Source organism: Saccoglossus kowalevskii, chromosome 6 (genome assembly GCF_978046115.1).
Source record: "Saccoglossus kowalevskii chromosome 6, keSacKowa6.1, whole genome shotgun sequence".
Lineage (NCBI taxonomy): Eukaryota > Metazoa > Hemichordata > Enteropneusta > Harrimaniidae > Saccoglossus > Saccoglossus kowalevskii.
In genome coordinates, this window is record NC_140646.1 from 8001846 (window position 1) to 8019164 (window position 17319).

Genomic DNA, 17319 nt, shown 5'->3' on the forward strand with positions numbered 1-17319 from the left:
CAAAGGCCTTCAGATCTGGCTGTAGTAGGATGGTGAAAGTAATGGTACAGCATTTTAACAGTGAATAAGTACTGAGAAATAATTTTTAAACTCATAGTTGCTGTTGACATAGGAAGTAAAGTAAGCAAATAACACCGAATAAACGGCAAGGTAAAGACTATGTCTAATTATAGTAAATACGTACTGCGTGCGTGACTCGAACCGGCGCTCGCGTACGGTACCTAATCTCCTAGCTTCACGCCACTACACGTCTTCCCCTCGGCCACCGGGCATCCCCAAAAAAGGATGCTTAATAACCGAGCTTATTACGTGCAGAGAACGTGAAACCCGTCCACGCGATACGCGCCACACAGCATGGCCAGAATGCGGCAAAGGCCTTCAGATCTGGCTGTAGTAGGATGGTGAAAGTAATGGTACAGCATTTTAACAGTGAATAAGTACTGAGAAATAATTTTTAAACTCATAGTTGCTGTCGACATAGGAAGTAAAGTAAGCAAATAACACCGAATAAACGGCAAGGTAAAGACTATGTCTAATTATAGTAAATACGTACTGCGTGCGTGACTCGAACCGGCGCTCGCGTACGGCACCTAATCGCCTAGCTTCACGCCACTACACGTCTTCCCCTCGGCCACCGGGCATCCCCAAAAAAGGATGCTTAATAACCGAGCTTATTACGTGCAGAGAACGTGAAACCCGTCCACGCGATACGCGCCACACAGCATGGCCAGAATGCGGCAAAGGCCTTCAGATCTGGCTGTAGTAGGATGGTGAAAGTAATGGTACAGCATTTTAACAGTGAATAAGTACTGAGAAATAATTTTTAAACTCATAGTTGCTGTCGACATAGGAAGTAAAGTAAGCAAATAACACCGAATAAACGGCAAGGTAAAGACTATGTCTAATTATAGTAAATACGTACTGCATGCGTGACTCGAACCGGCGCTCGCGTACGGCACCTAATCGCCTAGCTTCACGCCACTACACGTCTTCCCCTCGGCCACCGGGCATCCCCAAAAAAGGATGCTTAATAACCGAGCTTATTACGTGCAGAGAACGTGAAACCCGTCCACGCGATACGCGCCACACAGCATGGCCAGAATGCGGCAAAGGCCTTCAGATCTGGCTGTAGTAGGATGGTGAAAGTAATGGTACAGCATTTTAACAGTGAATAAGTACTGAGAAATAATTTTTAAACTCATAGTTGCTGTCAGTGTATTATGGGAATATAGCTATGAAATTAAAGCCCATGTAAGAGGTAAACAGCAGTGTATTATATGAATATAGCTATGAAATTAAAGCCTATGTAAGGGGTAAACAGCAGTGTATTATAGGAATATAGCTATGAAATTAAAGCCTATGTAAGGGGTAAACAGCAGTGTATTATAGGAATATAGCTATAAAATTAAAGCCTATGTAAGGGGTAAACAGCAGTGTATTATAGGAATATAGCTATGAAATTAAAGCCTATGTAAGGGGTAAACAGCAGTGTATTATAGGAATATAGCTATGAAATTAAAGTCCATGTAAGAGGTAAACAGCAGTGTATTATAGGAATATAGCTATGAAATTAAAGCCTATGTAAGAGGTAAACAGCAGTGTATTATAGGAATATAGCTATGAAATTAAAGTCCATGTAAGAGGTAAACAGCAGTGTATTATAGGAATATAGCTATGAAATTAAAGCCTATGTAAGAGGTAAACAGCAGTGTATTATAGGAATATAGCTATAAAATTAAAGCCCATGTAAGGGGTAAACAGCAGTGTATTACAGGAATATAGCTATGAAATTAAAGCCTATGTAATAGGGTAAACAGCAGTGTATTATAGGAATATAGTTATGAAATTAAAGCCTATGTAAGAGGTAAACAGCAGTGTATTATGGGAATATAGCTATAAAATTAAAGCCCATGTAAGGGGTAAACAGCAGTGTATTATGGGAATATAGCTATGAAATTAAAGCCCATGTAAGGGGTAAACAGCAGTGTATTATAGGAATATAGCTATGAAATTAAAGCCCATGTATAGGGTAAACAGCAGTGTATTATAGGAATATAGCTATGAAATTAAAGCCTATGTAAGAGGTAAACAGCAGTGTATTATAGGAATATAGCTATGAAATTAAAGCCCATGTATAGGGTAAACAGCAGTGTATTATAGGAATATAGCTATGAAATTAAAGCCTATGTAAGAGGTAAACAGCAGTGTATTATAGGAATATAGCTATGAAATTAAAGCCTATGTAAGAGGTAAACAGCAGTGTATTATAGGAATATAGCTATGAAATTAAAGCCCATGTATAGGGTAAACAGCAGTGTATTATAGGAATATAGCTATGAAATTAAAGCCTATGTAAGAGGTAAACAGCAGTGTATTATAGGAATATAGCTATGAAATTAAAGCCCATGTATAGGGTAAACAGCAGTGTATTATAGGAATATAGCTATGAAATTAAAGCCTATGTAAGAGGTAAACAGCAGTGTATTATAGGAATATAGCTATGAAATTAAAGCCCATGTATAGGGTAAACAGCAGTGTATTATAGGAATATAGCTATGAAATTAAAGCCTATGTAAGGGGTAAACAGCAGTGTATTATAGGAATATAGCTATGAAATTAAAGCCTGTGTAAGAGGTAAACAGCAGTGTATTATAGGAATATAGCTATGAAATTAAAGCCTATGTAAGAGGTAAACAGCAGTGTATTATAGGAATATAGCTATGAAATTAAAGCCCATGTATAGGCAGTGTAGGAAATTTGTCCAGATTACATACCAGACATCAGGGCTGGTAACTTTCAAAAGTTACAAGCCCTGCTAAAATGTTACCAGTCCCGCACATTTTTTTTCAATTATTTTCGCGCACACACACACAAATAAACACAAGTTGTATACAATATACTATGCACGGTTTATTTTAATAACAAAGTAGCTGTAGAGAACATGCATATTCAGAACATGATATATCAGATGTCTGTGTCACTGTTGCTCTCGGCTAGATCAGAAAAATCTGAACCCTAGTCAGAATTTAATCCAGCTACCAAATGAGCATTACCATCTGTTACAGCCTCGGAATAGATTGTCTAACCTGTCAACACTTTTACCATTCAACATTTCGATGATTCTATCAGCAGGAAGTTGCTTTGGTGGTGGAGCATTCTTTGCTTCGAATATCGATTTGGCTCGTTTATGACCAATTGACATTTCATGGCATGTAAGGGCATCATGTTTTAAGTTGGTACATCCCTTTCCGTACTTACGGAGTTTGTCTGGTACTAGTATTTTGCGGTTTGATAACGGCCCGTAAATAGCCCGGCAGATACGGCAATACACCGTATGATTACCGGTGTCATCGGTGACCAGCCATTCTTTGAACACCGTCTTCCAGCTTGGAACTATTTTGCGAGTACGTTTTGACTGGTCATACTCCTTATTTGCCGCAATTCTATCGATGCTCGACTTCTGTTTCTTTGTTGGAGGGTCTATCTCCAAAAAACGATATATGTTGTACGCGAAATGAAAACTTTGTAAACAAACTACGCAACGATAGAACTGGTCAGGGGTCACCGGAAGTCTCACTGCACCATGGGAGATAGGACCTGACCCGAGGTCACGTACCTATTATTATGTTAATAAGTCAATGGATTCCGTGTTGTGGGTTGAGAATGCGTGTCGGCAAGTCGCGATGTGAGACGGCAATGCAATATTTTCATAGTTTTGGCTGATCACGTTTCTGTTTAAAATGTTTAGAGCACATATAAAGAATGGTAGCTTGTTTTTATTTTAATTTCGGCGGAAGAATGTGGTAACATGTTACCTGACCACCGGACAGGGAAGTTTGAAATTCAACCAGTCCGATACGAAAGTTAGCCGTCTCGGGCGTGCGGACAGGCAGGAATTTCCTACACTGGTATAGGGTAAACAGCAGTGTATTATAGGAATATAGCTATGAAATTAAAGCCTATGTAAGAGGTAAACAGCAGTGTATTATAGGAATATAGCTATGAAATTAAAGCCTATGTAAGAGGTAAACAGCAGTGTATTGTAGGAATATAGCTATGAAATTAAAGCCCATGTATAGGGTAAACAGCAGTGTATTATAGGAATATAGCTATGAAATTAAAGCCTATGTAAGGGGTAAACAGCAGTGTATTATAGGAATATAGCTATGAAATTAAAGCCTATGTAAGAGGTAAACAGCAGTGTATTATGGGAATATAGCTATGAAATTAAAGCCCATGTATAGGGTAAACAGCAGTGTATTATAGGAATATAGCTATGAAATTAAAGCCTATGTAAGAGGTAAACAGCAGTGTATTATAGGAATATAGCTATGAAATTAAAGCCCATGTATAGGGTAAACAGCAGTGTATTATAGGAATATAGCTATGAAATTAAAGCCTATGTAAGAGGTAAACAGCAGTGTATTATAGGAATATAGCTATGAAATTAAAGCCCATGTGTAGGGTAAACAGCAGTGTATTATAGGAATATAGCTATGAAATTAAAGCCTATGTAAGAGGTAAACAGCAGTGTATTATAGGAATATAGCTATGAAATTAAAGCCCATGTATAGGGTAAACAGCAGTGTATTATAGGAATATAGCTAGGAAATTAAAGCCTATGTAAGGGGTAAACAGCAGTGTATTATAGGAATATAGCTATGAAATTAAAGCCTATGTAAGAGGTAAACAGCAGTGTATTATGGGAATATAGCTATGAAATTAAAGCCCATGTATAGGGTAAACAGCAGTGTATTATAGGAATATAGCTATGAAATTAAAGCCTATGTAAGAGGTAAACAGCAGTGTATTATAGGAATATAGCTATGAAATTAAAGCCCATGTATAGGGTAAACAGCAGTGTATTATAGGAATATAGCTATGAAATTAAAGCCTATGTAAGAGGTAAACAGCAGTGTATTATAGGAATATAGCTATGAAATTAAAGCCTATGTAAGGGGTAAACAGCAGTGTATTATAGGAATATAGCTATGAAATTAAAGCCTATGTAAGGGGTAAACAGCAGTGTATTATAGGAATATAGCTATGAAATTAAAGCCTATGTAAGAGGTAAACAGCAGTGTATTATGGGAATATAGCTATGAAATTAAAGCCTATGTAAGGGGTAAACAGCAGTGTATTATAGGAATATAGCTATGAAATTAAAGCCTATGTAAGAGGTAAACAGCAGTGTATTATGGGAATATAGCTATGAAATTAAAGCCCATGTAAGGGGTAAACAGCAGTGTATTATAGGAATATAGCTATGAAATTAAAGCCCATGTATAGGGTAAACAGCAGTGTATTATAGGAATATAGCTATGAAATTAAAGCCTATGTAAGAGGTAAACAGCAGTGTATTATGGGAATATAGCTATGAAATTAAAGCCTATGTAAGGGGTAAACAGCAGTGTATTATAGGAATATAGCTATGAAATTAAAGCCTATGTAAGAGGTAAACAGCAGTGTATTATAGGAATATAGCTATGAAATTAAAGCCTATGTAAGGGGTAAACAGCAGTGTATTATAGGAATATAGCTATGAAATTAAAGCCTATGTAAGGGGTAAACAGCAGTGTATTATGGGAATATAGCTATGAAATTAAAGCCTACCGGTATGTAAGGGATAAACAGCAGTGTATTATAGGAATATAGCTATGAAATTAAAGCCCATGTAAGGGGTAAACAGCAGCGTATTATGGGAATATAGCTATGAAATTAAAGCCTATGTAAGGGGTAAACAGCAGTGTATTATAGGAATATAGCTATGAAATTAAAGCCCATGTGTAGGGTAAACAGCAGTGTATTATAGGAATATAGCTATGAAATTAAAGCCTATGTAAGAGGTAAACAGCAGTGTATTATAGGAATATAGCTATGAAATTAAAGCCCATGTATAGGGTAAACAGCAGTGTATTATAGGAATATAGCTATGAAATTAAAGCCTATGTAAGGGGTAAACAGCAGTGTATTATAGGAATATAGCTATGAAATTAAAGCCTATGTAAGGGGTAAACAGCAGTGTATTATGGGAATATAGCTATGAAATTAAAGCCTATGTAAGGGATAAACAGCAGTGTATTATAGGAATATAGCTATGAAATTAAAGCCCATGTAAGGGGTAAACAGCAGCGTATTATGGGAATATAGCTATGAAATTAAAGCCCATGTAAGGGGTAAACAGCAGTGTATTATATGAATATAGCTATGAAATTAAAGCCTATGTAAGAGGTAAACAGCAGTGTATTATAGGAATATAGCTATGAAATTAAAGCCTATGTAATAGGGTAAACAGCAGTGTATTATGGGAATATAGCTATGAAATTAAAGCCTATGTAAGAGGTAAACAGCAGTGTATTATAGGAATATAGCTTTAAAATTAAAGCCCATGTAAGCGGTAAACAGCAGTGTATTATGGGAATATAGCTATGAAATTAAAGCCTATGTAAGGGGTAAACAGCAGTGTATTATAGGAATATAGCTATGAAATTAAAGCCTATGTAAGAGGTAAACAGCAGTGTATTATAGGAATATAGCTATGAAATTAAAGCCTATGTAAGGGGTAAACAGCAGTGTATTATAGGAATATAGCTATGAAATTAAAGCCTATGTAAGGGGTAAACAGCAGTGTATTATGGGAATATAGCTATGAAATTAAAGCCTATGTAAGGGATAAACAGCAGTGTATTATAGGAATATAGCTATGAAATTAAAGCCCATGTAAGGGGTAAACAGCAGCGTATTATGGGAATATAGCTATGAAATTAAAGCCTATGTAAGAGGTAAACAGCAGTGTATTATAGGAATATAGCTATGAAATTAAAGCCTATGTAAGGGGTAAACAGCAGTGTATTATAGAAATATAGCTATGAAATTAAAGCCCATGTAATAGGGTAAACAGCAGTGTATTATAGGAATATAGCTATGAAATTAAAGCCCATGTAATAGGGTAAACAGCAGTGTATTACAGGAATATAGCTATGAAATTAAAGCCCATGTAAGGGGTAAACAGCAGTGTATTATAGGAATATAGTTATGAAATTAAAGCCTATGTAAGGGGTAAACAGCAGTGTATTATAGGAATATAGCTATGAAATTAAAGCCCATGTAAGGGGTAAACAGCAGCGTATTATGGGAATATAGCTATGAAATTAAAGCCTATGTAAGGGGTAAACAGCAGTGTATTATAGGAATATAGCTATGAAATTAAAGCCTATGTAAGGGGTAAACAGCAGTGTATTATAGGAATATAGCTATGAAATTAAAGCCTATGTAAGGGGTAAACAGCAGTGTATTATAGGAATATAGCTATGAAATTATAGCCTATGTAAGGGGTAAACAGCAGTGTATTATAGGAATATAGCTATGAAATTAAAGCCTATGTAAGGGGTAAACAGCAGTGTATTATAGGAATATAGCTATGAAATTATAGCCTATGTAAGGGGTAAACAGCAGTGTATTATGGGAATATAGCTATGAAATTAAAGCCAATGTAAGGGGTAAACAGCAGCGTATTATGGGAATATAGCTATGAAATTAAAGCCTATGTAAGGGGTAAACAGCAGTGTATTATGGGAATATAGCTATGAAATTAAAGCCTATGTAAGGGGTAAACAGCAGTGTATTATAGGAATATAGCTATGAAATTAAAGCCAATGTAAGGGGTAAACAGCAGCGTATTATGGGAATATAGCTATGAAATTAAAGCCTATGTAAGGGGTAAACAGCAGTGTATTATAGGAATATAGCTATGAAATTAAAGCCTATGTAAGGGGTAAACAGCAGTGTATTATAGGAATATAGCTATGAAATTAAAGCCAATGTAAGGGGTAAACAGCAGCGTATTATGGGAATATAGCTATGAAATTAAAGCCTATGTAAGGGGTAAACAGCAGTGTATTATAGGAATATAGCTATGAAATTAAAGCCTATGTAAGGGGTAAACAGCAGTGTATTATAGGAATATAGCTATGAAATTAAAGCCAATGTAAGGGGTAAACAGCAGTGTATTATAGGAATATAGCTATGAAATTAAAGCCTATGTAAGGGGTAAACAGCAGTGTATTATAGGAATATAGCTATGAAATTAAAGCCCATGTATAGGGTAAACAGCAGTGTATTATAGGAATATAGCTATGAAATTAAAGCCAATGTAAGGGGTAAACAGCAGTGTATTATAGGAATATAGCTATGAAATTAAAGCCAATGTAAGGGGTAAACAGCAGCGTATTATGGGAATATAGCTATGAAATTATAGCCTATGTAAGGGGTAAACAGCAGTGTATTATAGGAATATAGCTATGAAATTAAAGCCTATGTAAGGGGTAAACAGCAGTGTATTATAGGAATATAGCTATGAAATTAAAGCCCATGTATAGGGTAAACAGCAGCGTATTATGGGAATATAGCTATGAAATTAAAGCCTATGTAAGAGGTAAACAGCAGTGTATTATAGGAATATAGCTATGAAATTAAAGCCTATGTAAGGGGTAAACAGCAGTGTATTATAGGAATATAGCTATGAAATTAAAGCCTATGTAAGGGGTAAACAGCAGTGTATTATGGGAATATAGCTATGAAATTAAAGCCTATGTAAGGGATAAACAGCAGTGTATTATAGGAATATAGCTATGAAATTAAAGCCCATGTAAGGGGTAAACAGCAGCGTATTATGGGAATATAGCTATGAAATTAAAGCCTATGTAAGAGGTAAACAGCAGTGTATTATAGGAATATAGCTATGAAATTAAAGCCTATGTAAGGGGTAAACAGCAGTGTATTATAGAAATATAGCTATGAAATTAAAGCCCATGTAATAGGGTAAACAGCAGTGTATTATAGGAATATAGCTATGAAATTAAAGCCCATGTAATAGGGTAAACAGCAGTGTATTACAGGAATATAGCTATGAAATTAAAGCCCATGTAAGGGGTAAACAGCAGTGTATTATAGGAATATAGTTATGAAATTAAAGCCTATGTAAGGGGTAAACAGCAGTGTATTATAGGAATATAGCTATGAAATTAAAGCCCATGTAAGGGGTAAACAGCAGCGTATTATGGGAATATAGCTATGAAATTAAAGCCTATGTAAGGGGTAAACAGCAGTGTATTATAGGAATATAGCTATGAAATTAAAGCCTATGTAAGGGGTAAACAGCAGTGTATTATAGGAATATAGCTATGAAATTAAAGCCTATGTAAGGGGTAAACAGCAGTGTATTATAGGAATATAGCTATGAAATTATAGCCTATGTAAGGGGTAAACAGCAGTGTATTATAGGAATATAGCTATGAAATTAAAGCCTATGTAAGGGGTAAACAGCAGTGTATTATAGGAATATAGCTATGAAATTATAGCCTATGTAAGGGGTAAACAGCAGTGTATTATGGGAATATAGCTATGAAATTAAAGCCAATGTAAGGGGTAAACAGCAGCGTATTATGGGAATATAGCTATGAAATTAAAGCCTATGTAAGGGGTAAACAGCAGTGTATTATGGGAATATAGCTATGAAATTAAAGCCTATGTAAGGGGTAAACAGCAGTGTATTATAGGAATATAGCTATGAAATTAAAGCCAATGTAAGGGGTAAACAGCAGCGTATTATGGGAATATAGCTATGAAATTAAAGCCTATGTAAGGGGTAAACAGCAGTGTATTATAGGAATATAGCTATGAAATTAAAGCCTATGTAAGGGGTAAACAGCAGTGTATTATAGGAATATAGCTATGAAATTAAAGCCAATGTAAGGGGTAAACAGCAGCGTATTATGGGAATATAGCTATGAAATTAAAGCCTATGTAAGGGGTAAACAGCAGTGTATTATAGGAATATAGCTATGAAATTAAAGCCTATGTAAGGGGTAAACAGCAGTGTATTATAGGAATATAGCTATGAAATTAAAGCCAATGTAAGGGGTAAACAGCAGTGTATTATAGGAATATAGCTATGAAATTAAAGCCTATGTAAGGGGTAAACAGCAGTGTATTATAGGAATATAGCTATGAAATTAAAGCCCATGTATAGGGTAAACAGCAGTGTATTATAGGAATATAGCTATGAAATTAAAGCCAATGTAAGGGGTAAACAGCAGTGTATTATAGGAATATAGCTATGAAATTAAAGCCAATGTAAGGGGTAAACAGCAGCGTATTATGGGAATATAGCTATGAAATTATAGCCTATGTAAGGGGTAAACAGCAGTGTATTATAGGAATATAGCTATGAAATTAAAGCCTATGTAAGGGGTAAACAGCAGTGTATTATAGGAATATAGCTATGAAATTAAAGCCCATGTATAGGGTAAACAGCAGCGTATTATGGGAATATAGCTATGAAATTAAAGCCTATGTAAGAGGTAAACAGCAGTGTATTATAGGAATATAGCTATGAAATTAAAGCCTATGTAAGGGGTAAACAGCAGTGTATTATAGGAATATAGCTATGAAATTATAGCCTATGTAAGGGGTAAACAGCAGTGTATTGTAGGAATATAGCTATGAAATTAAAGCCTATGTAAGGGGTAAACAGCAGTGTATTATGGGAATATAGCTATGAAATTAAAGCCCATGTATAGGGTAAACAGCAGCGTATTATGGGAATATAGCTATGAAATTAAAGCCTATGTAAGAGGTAAACAGCAGTGTATTACAGGAATATAGCTATGAAATTAAAGCCTATGTAAGGGGTAAACAGCAGTGTATTACAGGAATATAGCTATGAAATTAAAGCCCATGTAATAGGGTAAACAGCAGTGTATTATAGGAATATAGCTATGAAATTAAAGCCTATGTAAGGGGTAAACAGCAGTGTATTATAGGAATATAGCTATGAAATTAAAGCCTATGTAAGGGGTAAACAGCAGTGTATTATGGGAATATAGCTATGAAATTAAAGCCTATGTAAGGGGTAAACAGCAGTGTATTATGGGAATATAGCTATGAAATTAAAGCCCATGTATAGGGTAAACAGCAGCGTATTATGGGAATATAGCTATGAAATTAAAGCCTATGTAAGAGGTAAACAGCAGTGTATTATAGGAATATAGCTATGAAAATAAAGCCCATGTAAGGGGTAAACAGCAGTGTATTATGGGAATATAGCCATGAAAATAAAGCCTATGTAAGAGGTAAACAGCAGTGTATTATAGGAATATAGCTATGAAATTAAAGCCTATGTAAGGGGTAAACAGCAGTGTATTATAGGAATATAGCTATGAAATTAAAGCCTATGTAAGAGGTAAACAGCAGTGTATTATAGGAATATAGCTATGAAATTAAAGCCCATGTAAGGGGTAAACAGCAGTGTATTATGGGAATATAGCTATGAAATTAAAGCCTATGTAAGAGGTAAACAGCAGTGTATTATAGGAATATAGCTATGAAATTAAAGCCTATGTAAGGGGTAAACAGCAGTGTATTATAGGAATATAGCTATGAAATTAAAGCCTATGTAAGAGGTAAACAGCAGTGTATTATAGGAATATAGCTATGAAATTAAAGCCTATGTAAGAGGTAAACAGCAGTGTATTATAGGAATATAGCTATGAAATTAAAGCCTATGTAAGGGGTAAACAGCAGTGTATTATAGGAATATAGCTATGAAATTAAAGCCCATGTAAGGGGTAAACAGCAGTGTATTATAGGAATATAGCTTTAAAATTAAAGCCTATGTAAGAGGTAAACAGCAGTGTATTATAGGAATATAGCTATGAAATTAAAGCCTATGTAAGGGGTAAACAGCAGTGTATTATGGGAATATAGCTATGAAATTAAAGCCCATGTAATAGGGTAAACAGCAGTGTATTATAGGAATATAGCTATGAAATTAAAGCCCATGTAATAGGGTAAACAGCAGTGTATTATAGGAATATAGCTATGAAATTAAAGCCCATGTAATAGGGTAAACTGTAGAGCTATGAAATTAAGGTAGAGATGCAGGTTCGTGGGCATTTTTCGTGAATTTTTTTTTTTTTTTTTTTTCTCACCCAGACAGTCTTGGCTAGATAGTGTTAAAATTTCAGAGCATTGTCATTGTTGGAACATACTCAAAAATCAATTTTAAAACATAGGAAACCTAGGCACGCGTATGTGATTAAAAGTCCCGAAAGTTTGTTTGCGTTGCTCTTTGATTGACAAGTCACTGTTGATGTTATATGAAAATGATTGCTGGCCCCAGTTACGGAGCAGCCGGTGTGCGACTTCCTGTCCTGGCTCTCTGTTTACTTACCTCAAGCGCGATCAACTAGCAAACTACAAAAAACAGACAAGACGTAGACGCTTCCAGCATGCAAGCGGAATGAAACAAAACATACACTTGTAACTGATAAGTAAACTTTTCACCCTTAGATAAATTGGTTTTTCATTTATTTTCATGTAGGAGGTAGCGTCGATAGGGCGATTTAATTTTCGCGCAAAACAAGGCCACAATTTTTCTTGTTTTCTTGGTGTAGATTTCAAGCTTTTTTGCATTGTGGGCGAAACTAAAAAATGTTTCCACATAAGTACACATTTTTACTCCAACGGCATTTTAAAACTGAAGTAAACATTTTTCGTTTCGATGTAATGATTATCATGCTGATAGAATTGTGATGCAATTGACAAACAACACTGCTGTTGCTGTCATCGATAACTACATTTTCAGTGCCAAAATACACAAACATAAAATGCTCGGTTAATTAAAAATAAAAAAAATACCCTGGAAATTACCGAAAAATGCGTCATACAAAGTATTTTTTAAAGGTTTGAGGGAAGGTAAATTTAAACTCAACTCACTCAATGGCGATCGCTATGTTTATATAACTGTATGAATATCTCATCGGCTTTACGTAATCCATTGTGTCCCTCCCTCAGTGGAATTGATAACACGACGCCGTGACAGTTTTCACGCTAGGTTGAAAGGGTTGAGACTTCGCGGACGATTTTTTGTCAGTTTCCCTCGAATTGTAAATGTTTTTATTTTATTTTTTTACCTGACGATTTAACATCGGCAAATTACGGTGTATGGTGTATTTCTAGGAGTTTCTGTTACACATATGAAGCAAATGATTCGTTTTAAAACTTTTTTTTACAAAATGGCGATTATCTCAGTTTCATTTTTTACTCCAAATTTCAACTTTAAAACTATTTAACTTCTAGACGGTTCATTTGTTTTCGATGAAATTTTCAGGGGTCATTATTCAGGTCTATCCTAAGTAAATGGCTTCGTATGGTTTCACTGTCTTTACTGGAACAGAAACAATAGAGCTGCCAATTAGCGGCTCTGTTAACTGTGGACGATTTATAAAATGTGAATGTTTCAAAGAGCACTGTGTAAAAACTGTTCAATGGAAGCACTAATAAATAAGCCATTATGTTCCTAGTAAACATAAGTTTTAAATAAGTGTTCTTAAATTAAAATCAGGGTATGCATTCAAAAGTTAAATAGTTTTAAGTGCACTTTCACCTAAAATGCATGATTTTAACCCAAAATCAACACCACTTAATATGGTATCATTGTACATTATTGTAAACCATAAAACTCAAAAGTTTAAATAAAACTCTTTCAAATGATATATAACTTGATTGGTAAAAAGTATATTTTACTCATGTAATTACAGTAATTAGAGGCAATTAGAAATATAGTCTCCCAACCTGCATCTCTACCTTAAAGCCTATGTAAGGGGTAAACAGCAGTGTATTATAGGAATATAGCTATGAAATTAAAGCCTATGTAAGGGGTAAACAGCAGTGTATTATGGGAATATAGCTATGAAATTAAAGCCCATGTAAGGGGTAAACAGCAGTGTATTATAGGAATGTAGCTATGAAATTAAAGCCTATGTAATGGGTAAACAGCAGTGTAATATAGGAATATAGCTATGAAATTAAAGTCCATGTAAGGAGTAAACAGCAGTGTATTATAGGAATATAGCTATGAAATTAAAGCCTATGTAAGGGGTAAACAGCAGTGTATTATAGGAATATAGCTATGAAATTAAAGTCCATGTAAGGGGTAAACAGCAGTGTATTACAGGAATATAGCTATGAAATTAAAGCCTATGTAAGGGGTAAACAGCAGTGTATTACAGGATTATAGCTATGAAATTAAAGCCTATGTATAAGGTAAACAGCAGTGTATTATAGGAATATAGCTATGAAATTAAAGCCTATGTAAGAGGTAAACAGCAGTGTATTATAGGAATATAGCTATGAAATTAAAGCCCATGTAAGGGGTAAACAGCAGTGTATTATAGGAATATAGCTATGAAATTAAAGCCTATGTAAGAGGTAAACAGCAGTGTATTATAGGAATATAGCTATGAAATTAAAGCCTATGTAAGAGGTAAACAGCAGTGTATTATAGGAATATAGCTATGAAATTAAAGCCTATGTAAGGTGTAAACAGCAGTGTATTATGGGAATATAGCTATGAAATTAGAGCCCATGTAATAGGGTAAACAGCAGTGTATTATAGGAATATAGCTATGAAATTAAAGTCCATGTAAGGGGTAAACAGCAGTGTATTATAGGAATATAGCTATGAAATTAAAAACGCAGTTAAAGGGTAAACAGCAGTGTATTTTGAGAATGTAGAAACTAGAACTCAGAAAATGACTGATGTTTAGCATTTACAGTTTATACATGTACCAAGGTAAGTGCAGGGTGGGTGAGTGTGATGACAAGCTGACATCAATAATGTGTGTTAATGTGATTTACAGAGATGTTATGTGTCAGATTGATTCCATTATCATGAACTCTTTTGTTGTTATTTATTAACAGTTGGAATCACGATACCACCAAAGAGATTCACCACAAAAGGACAATGATCTTTCTCTGCAAATAGAGTCACTTGGGCTATCAGACTCGGCCTATGCCTCAGCTTTGGAAAGAGGAGTGTTGAAATCCAAGGTAGGTTAGTATGCTCTTAATAATTTTAGCATGCAATCTGGTAATGGTATGTTATCAGTAATGATATGCAAATGATATGCATGATCAGTAATGATATGTTAATGATATGCATGATCAGTAATGATATGCAAATAGTATGTGTTATCAGTGATGATATGCAGATAATGTGTTATCAGTATTGATATGCAAATGATATGCATTGTTAGTAATGTTGGGCATATCATAAGTATATTCATTTATATTATGCAAATCATTTGCATAAGCATTAACGCTTTGCTCTCTCAGTAATAAAATATTGATTATGTTCATATTTCAACTGTTTAGACGGTTGTTGCTGGCTTTGCCTAATGTTCCATAACATCTTACATGTATGTTACTTTGTTTCAGGGGAATATTTCTCTAACAAGTAAGGCCTTTGAGGATGCAGGAGTCACCGATCCAAATGTTCTAGATAAATCTTATTGGATTAAACGTGTCGGTGAGCTCTCCATACAGCTTCAACAAAGCAGTGAATATTGGTCAGAAAAAGTACGAGAATTATCAATGCAAATTGAGTTAACCCAATCTATACATGGTTCACCATAACCTTGTGATTTATAAAATTGTTTCTACACAGTCACTGACAGTGTAGATTATTGCATGGCTTGCCTGCACTCAGTTGTAAATCTCGTCAGTCAGTTAAAATACGCTGGTCATCTCGCAGCGCATGTTGGAATTTCATAAAAAAACAAACTATATTTTACATATTTTATCCTATATTATCCCATATCAAACAGGATGCAGCGTGACGACCACCACACTTTAACCATCAAGTTGGTAACTTATAATGATTCATCTGTCAATTTATCTGGTTATGCAATTCCTGAAACATCAAAAAGTTATAGATGTGTGGAGTTTTTCTCCTTCTTGGTTATGTGGGTGAAGGTTGCTTAGCAAATACATCTACAAACTCATAATTGCTAAATGGTAGTGGGTTGTTAATGCGATTGGAGTCACCTGACTCATTCAAGGATTCTTTATGAGTAATGTAAAAACAAGCTCATATACATAGTGGCAGTTGGTAATCGTATACCTTTGTAAATTATTCAGAATTGATTGTTTTCACTAATTACCAACTACTACATTGTATATATCACATTCATCGTTTCTAGCGTCTGTCTCTTATTTTAAACTTTATTACCACCATTTTATTGTGACATTCAATTCCTGTGTATTCAAATTGTCACTTTAAATTATACTTTCTGTAACGTTTTTCACCAAAATAATGTTTGCTATACTGCTCAATATTGTACTTGTCAGTAACTTGTGTTTTATCTGGATCAGCTTTATGTATTTTTTTTATCAAATCAAGTTGTATTCACCACTGCTTCACTGGCCAATGAAGCATTCTCTTACAAGTTTAAACATTTTCTTGTGTATCAATCTGATTGGCTAGTTGGCTGCATGCATCCTTGCACTGACCAATCACTGACTCCATTGTAAGTTATTACCATTCATTTGTTCAATCCTCAGGTGTCTTCTCAAAAGACAAAGGATGATGTTTCATTTTTATAAATTTCTTGTATTTTTATGAAGTTTTTGTACAATGTCTGAAATAAAATACTTGCCATTTATTTGTTTAATTTGTCTTTATATGTTGGTTGCTTTGATATTGGGGTCACATCAAAATACTACAAATTATTTTTCCTACTCTAACATTCAAATGTGACTTCTCTTATATTTTATTTTTTTTTAAATTTTATTGTAAAAATTGTAATCAATGTAAATAATTGAATTGTAAAGAAATTGTTTAAAATGTTAATATTATTATCAAACACTATTTTTTTTTATTTTCAGTATTATTTAACAACTTCTTTTATAGTTGCTTTAACTGGCTTAGGGAAGATTCTCATAAATAAATTTGACATGTGACATCAGTAAGCCAATCAGTATGTAGGATTGTGCACCCAAATTGTTAAAAACAACCTAGCTTCCCTATTGGTTTGACCTAATATTTTTTTATTTCAATATTTTGAGTTTGAAACAATTTATTATCAATTTTATTTTTGTAGCACCAACAATGTTTTAATAGCTTAATGTTACTATACTTAACCATAATTTCAAAGTTTTATTAACTTGTCAACAGTCTGAGTAATTTGCCACACTGATGTTTTTTTTAAAAATGACTTGTGTATGACAAAATTAAGGAAATAAATAACAACATTGATAATAACTAAGTTTTTTATTCTCCTAATGTTTGTGTTTAAAAAAAAATCCTTTCACATTGTGAGGTGAGTCCCCACCCTCACCATATATGGAATGGAGAGTTTCCACTCTCACCATATATGGAATGGTGAGTCCCAACTTTCACCATATATGGAATGGTGAATTCAAACTTTCACCATATATGAAATGAAGTCTGCACTTTCACCATATATAGAATGTAGT

The 17319-nt window shown here is 34.4% G+C and overlaps 1 protein-coding gene across 3 annotated transcripts in view; it reads left to right on the forward strand.

The window, feature by feature from the left end:
• Positions 1-17108, forward strand: part of LOC100377856 (uncharacterized) — a 92157-nt gene extending 75049 nt beyond the window's left edge. For 2 of the 3 annotated variants that reach the window (XM_085500011.1, XM_085500012.1), the window contains 2 exons: positions 14764-14892; positions 15280-17108. In XM_085500011.1, the coding sequence (XP_085356137.1) occupies positions 14764-14892; positions 15280-15477 (327 nt within the window). In that variant the 3' untranslated portion in view covers positions 15478-17108. Of the gene's footprint in view, positions 1-14763; positions 14897-15279 lie in introns of all 3 variants that reach the window. The other variant, XM_085500013.1, reaches the window with a different exon arrangement.
• The last annotated feature ends 211 nt before the right edge of the window (positions 17109-17319 follow it).